At 36.7% G+C, this 5913-nt stretch overlaps 1 protein-coding gene across 1 annotated transcript in view; it reads right to left on the bottom strand.

The window, feature by feature from the left end:
* LOC107717482 (putative short-chain dehydrogenase/reductase family 42E member 2) overlaps positions 1-4963 on the bottom strand; it is an 18397-nt gene extending 13434 nt beyond the window's left edge. The window contains exons 1-3 of the mRNA XM_016524245.1: positions 4810-4963; positions 2842-3225; positions 690-785 (exon numbers count right to left, since the gene is read on the bottom strand). Of these exons, the coding sequence (XP_016379731.1) occupies positions 690-785; positions 2842-3186 (441 nt within the window). The 5' untranslated portion in view covers positions 3187-3225; positions 4810-4963. The remainder of the gene's footprint in view (positions 1-689; positions 786-2841; positions 3226-4809) is intronic.
* Positions 4964-5913: the final 950 nt, after the last annotated feature.

The raw sequence follows: 5913 nt of genomic DNA, 5'->3' as shown, positions 1-5913 counted from the left end.
GGGAGTGACTTTTTTGTGTCAGACATCTGATTGGTCCGATTTCAGTTTGAGATCTCTAACTCAGAACGTAACCTGCCCCGGAGCAGGTTAGCCGTGGAGTGTAAGTTACCATGGCAATGAACACCGCTAAAAGCCAAGCCACTTTCATGGTACCTAAAACCCAGGATTGGTGCAAACTAAACTGAAACTTACCTGGCTAGCCAGCTAATCCGGCTTCATGGTACAGGCCCCGGGTCTTTAGTGACCATAACATACATAACATCTTAACATCAAAAGAAAAAAAGTCAAGAAAAAATAGCAGTTCTAACACAAATATGTAATTAATAGAAAATATGATTTTTATAAAGTACTTATTTGACCGATTTTGACAGTATTTCTAAATGTATTATATTGGGGAAGTTAAAATATGAGTAGGAGACAAATCCTAAATAAAGATATTATTAAACACATAAGTACACTTAACTTTGAAGCTAGTATTATCCATCCTGTAGCCTACAAGATATAATAAAAGAATGATTTGAAAGCATTTTAAGCTAACTGAACTTTAAAAGCTAATTGAAGTTTCACCCATAAGACTGCCAATATGAGTTCTTATGAAATTAAATAATTTAGCAAGCAATTTTAATGATGTGATATGGCCTGTTTTATGCACACTAAAATGCTCTACATGTATATACTAACATACTGACCTGTTCAGGTCCGGACATCCCATAGGAAGCAGTGTGATAAATAACATCCACTCCTGCACAGATCTTATACAGGGCATCATAATCCCGGATATCAATCTTGAAGTAAAACACACACAGATGTACTGAATCATAACAATGCCCATTCAAACAGCTATGTAAAAAAAATTAATATAAAATGTTGTATTCTCAATATAAAATTATTCATTACGATATATATATTTCTTCCAATTTTCTTCTGAATTGTTATAAAACTGGGAATGAATATTCAGATTATACTTGACTGGGGTTTATTAATTAAAGCTTTATTAATTAGCTTAGATTTGGCCTAGATAGAACCACAACAATTTGCCTAAATCATTACTTTTTGATCAGCTAACTCTTTTCATTAATCCACTGGTTCTCAACTGGTTTTGCTTCAGGACACACATTTTACATTGGACATGGTATTAAAAGCATTAGTTACAAAAAAAAAAAAAGTTGCAAAAATGCCCATCAAATCCAACATGAAAGTTATTCATATTACTATGATCCAAAAAAAAAATCTGAAAAATTATTAATGGGACATAGACTGGATACAAAAATTGACAATTTTAGTTTCTAAATGTAATCAAATGTAATTAAAAGGGATGGGCGTATCGATCCTGATGCGAGTATCGTAAGTATCGATACTCATATAAAAAATATCGATACTAAGGTTTACCAGTGATTTTGTTTATTTATATATATACTTATATGCATTGAATTGGACAAATAAGCTATGTTAGCGAATAATTGTGCAGGATAGAAATTTTCCTGCTCATCTGAACACATGCAAATATTGCAAGACAGAACCAATCAATCACAGAGCGTTCACTCACTTCTGACAGTGCATTCAAACAGGGCTGCGCTTCCCAAAAGTATCATAAGAATCCATTGATGCTTTTGGGAACGGCAGCCCTGAACAATGCTTATCAGAGGACAGAAAAAACATATATGTTTGAGTTATTTCACAATAAACTAATTGAAATTGTAGCACATTACACATTTAGTTAAATTGAACGTTAAAAGTTCATATTGAGCAAGTTATAATCTGTAATGTTAATATAAATCATACACTCTAAAAAATGCTGGGTCAAAACAACCCAACCGCTGGGTCAAAACAACCCAACCGCTGGGTCAAAACAACCCAACCGCTGGGTCAAAACAACCCAACAGCTGGGTCAAAACAACCCAATAGCTGGGTTTGTCCCTTTTTAACCCAGCATTTTTTTAGAGTGTACACTGTCAGAATAAAAAGGTTGCATTTTATGCATGCAACAGCCTGTCACTGGCAGTCCCTTATGAAAATGAACCATGGTTTTACTAAAGTGACCATACTTCAGCTATTTGTAGATTTCCAATGTTACCACTACAGTAAACATATTTTAACCATGTGTGAACAAAAATATAACCTAATAAGTTGCAATTAAAGCGTATTGAACATTAAAATGCATTTAAAATATAAAGTTAAGTGGATTTCATTACCCATTTTACTAGTTTAATAATTTAATAAATTTCATAATTTAAAAGTTCAGTTTAGAAGTATCGTATCGGTATCAATATCGATACCGATACCAACGATACTGGCCTTTGTATCGGTATCGTATCGAAAACCAAATAAGTGGTCCCTAGTAATTAATTCAAGCTATTCCAGTATTCAAAGTTTCACTGGTTGGCAGAAATAATCTCTGTCAGTGTACTTTTTGCATAGCAAGTAATTTTTTATCAAGTAATACCATGTTGTTTGATTCTCCTTTTTTATTTTGCTATCCTAACCATGAACAATGATATTGTTAGTTGCATTGAGCATTGTTTTCCCCCTGCTGTAAGAACAGACCTGGCACACATTTTTGGGGCCACAACCCACCAGTTAAGAACCACTGATCCAACCATGTGATCCTCATACACCATAACCCATAAAAACAAAAGAAGTTGAGCAAAACCTGCAGAAACCTGGTTTAAGACTATTAACAATTTTAAAACAATTTAAAAACTTGTGCTGAAACTCGAGGCCGCTGTGCTGCCTCACCTTGCGTCCTCTGCACCTGGCACCCATCTGCTTCTGTTACAGTCCGCTGCCCAACCGCCCCCCAACCCTATATTACCAATGCTGTCCTCTCCGGTTTCGCTTTACCTGCTGGAAGACGGCTCCATCAGGGATATCCCAAGGCGGCTTGTGGAGGTCCAGCAGAAAGACTGTGGCCCCTTGGCCTGCCAGAGCGTGGCCCAGTCTGAATCCGAAGTATCCGGCCCCTCCGGTGACCAGCACCCTGCCGGCCCCATGCCGGCCCTGCTCGGAGCCCTCCAGCCTGGTGGCCACCACACAGTCGGGACTGTTGCACAAGGCCCCCACCGCCCCGTTGGCTCTGTGTCGGATCGGGGCCCCTGCGGCGCTGCGGGTGTGGGTCTGCCGGTGGCAGTCTAGCAGACATGCACAGGGCAGCTGCTCCATCTGACACAAGGACCCGTTCTCCTTCATAATGCACACGTGGCTTCAGATACCTCCACTGCCTCCAGTCTGGGGACGATCAGAGACAGTGAGAGTCTAATGAATGGGCGGGCCCCTGTGAAACAGATCTGCCTATGAGCGAGTGAATGGATGCATAATTCACCTCTCCATGTAAAGAGGCTGATGCCAAACTTTTCCTTACACGCTGGGCACTAACCGTTACCAAAAACTGCTCATTGGGACAACATGGGACAGCTTTCTTTACATGGCCAAATAAACAAATACATTTTTCAGAAATATCTTCTTTTGTGTTCCACAGAAGAAAGTCATACATATGAGAGATCAAGAAAAACGGTAATTAATTAAAAAAAAAATGTTTTAAAATAAACTATTTAGCTCTTTCACAAGGTTTCACATCTGCTATGAAAACATTTATAAATCAAGGGATATGGTCTTTATCCTGATGATTCTTTTTCCTTATTCCACATGTAAATTGGTAAATGTGCTCATATTTTTGTCAAAGTTATGACACTAAAAAAGCCAGCTCCTTCAATTTTAGATAATTTTAAGTATAAGAAAATATGTAAATATAAAGAAAACTCACCAACATTTAAATTTTTTTTTTTAAGTTATTGGAAAACAGTAATTGGGAACATTTTCACAATTTCTAGCACACACTGATCCAATAAAATCCAATAACAATTTAGTGTTAGTTGGTGTGACATATTTTTATGGTTCAAACACAATATCCAAACAAAAAATTTTTGTGTTTGTTGGTGTGACATATTTAAAAAAAAAAAAAACTTTTAAAACATAAAATTACTTTTTAATGATGAATGACAGAAATAAATGCCTCTGTACTTTATCTAAACATTCCAGTAGCAAGACAAGAATTATGATAAAACAACAAATCTAATAGAATTCCAGGTTAACCTTGATAGGACCTTTAAGGTTACATTGCAAATTATGATTCAACATAATTTGAAACCGTTACCAAATGTGAATCTTGCACACATTTTTAGGAACAGAACTTTTATGTATATTGTGCCATAAAGGGTCTTGGTTGCTTTATGGTTTAAAAATTCCTATGCATGTATGTATGAACAAAACATTGCAAATAGAAAGACATCACAGAAAAAAAAAATCATATTAGTGTCAGTATACTGTAGACCACACAGTATACCAAAACATTTTCATTTCTATAAGTTATAGTTACATACAACACAGACTTACAGGTTACTATAATGAATTACTATATTGATAACAAGAACGAGTATTTACAAGCGGAAATAATTACACGCCAAATGCATTTAGTTAATTAAAATTACTCTGTAATTAGTAAGTACGTGGAAACATGAACTCTGCAAAATAAAGTGTGACCCAGAATGGAAATGGCAGCCTACACATTTCTCAAATACTGATATATCAATAATAAAAGAATCAATTTAAGTGCTCTAAAATGATACACCTTTCATTATAAGTGAAGACGAAAAAAACCCTCCAGAAAATAAATAAATGTGAACTGTAATTGATATTATTCAAATAGCCAGAATGTCATTAAATTTGCATGTCCCAGCTTTCTCTGCACCTGCACCCTGTGCTTATTTCATAACTGATCAACTTTAAAACAGAAGCAAACGGGTTTGTTTTTACCTGTCAGTCGGTGGTCATATGTGCTGTGTCCGCCAGTGTCTCTGACGATGTTCTGCATCTGTCAATCACCTGCGCGCGCTACCGTAAAACACCCGCACAGCAGCCAATCAGCACTAGCGCCGGCCGATCGCTTCAGCAGCTCTTCCTTCCAATGATTCCGTCATTCATTTTAAAATCTAACAATATTCAATAAAAAGAAGAGGAAGAAAAAGAAGCACAAAATACATAATAATACCTCATCCGTCTGCAAAAAAATAAATAATAAAAAATAGGCTACCTCTATGGACATTAAAGTAAATTAAGACAGAACAATAGCTACTTAAGAATGCTAAATGTACCAAAGTAACTAATATTGAAAACTACTTAAATTTCAAGTATCAAAAGTAGCCTAAAAGTAAATTTTACATATTTTGGCAGAGCTAATTGTATGGATGGATAGCATCACTCACTCATACTGGTAAAAAAATGTATAGTCTGAATGCACTGTAAATCGCTTTGCATAAAAGCGTCTGCTAAATGCACAAATTATTAATTATAATTATTACTCATCCTCACCCCATGTCATGAATTTCTCCTTCTGCAGAAAGCAAATTAATCTGGGGTTAATACTGGTAATGTTGTTCTTTGTTAGTTTTTGTTTTTATTTTATATTTATTAATACATTAGCATATGTAGTCGTTTGCAAAAACCGATAAACGCCACTTTAAAAAAAAAAATTAGATCTGAACCCTAAACACGTTTTTGTCAAAAAAGCCGGTTTTGTTCACTTTCAAGGCATCGCGAGTTCACGTTTCACTATGGGAAGCCAAACAACCCAAATGTGGTACGAAACAGCGCGGTATTAAAGTGTTCGCGCTGCGCTGCCCTGTCATAGGCGCGGCTCAATGGACCGAGCTGCGCGACCGACTCGACAGCGCAGAGAGGACGTGTTTACTAGCGCCACCGAGCTGACAGCGCGGCGCTGATCAGTTACAACAGCGCAGCGCGAACATTACTCTTCTTCTTCTTCTTCATGTTTTATGGCGGGTGGCATCCAACGTTAAGGTGCATTACCGCCACCTACTATGCGAACATTACTCTCCGCAGAAGTTCGTGTTTTTTTCC

The sequence above is a fragment of the Sinocyclocheilus rhinocerous genome, unplaced genomic scaffold (assembly GCF_001515625.1).
Source record: "Sinocyclocheilus rhinocerous isolate Xijiao unplaced genomic scaffold, SAMN03320098_v1.1 scaffold393, whole genome shotgun sequence".
Classification (NCBI taxonomy): domain Eukaryota; kingdom Metazoa; phylum Chordata; class Actinopteri; order Cypriniformes; family Cyprinidae; genus Sinocyclocheilus; species Sinocyclocheilus rhinocerous.
Note: the sequence above shows the minus strand (reverse complement) of the source record. Positions and strands in the feature narration are given on the sequence as shown.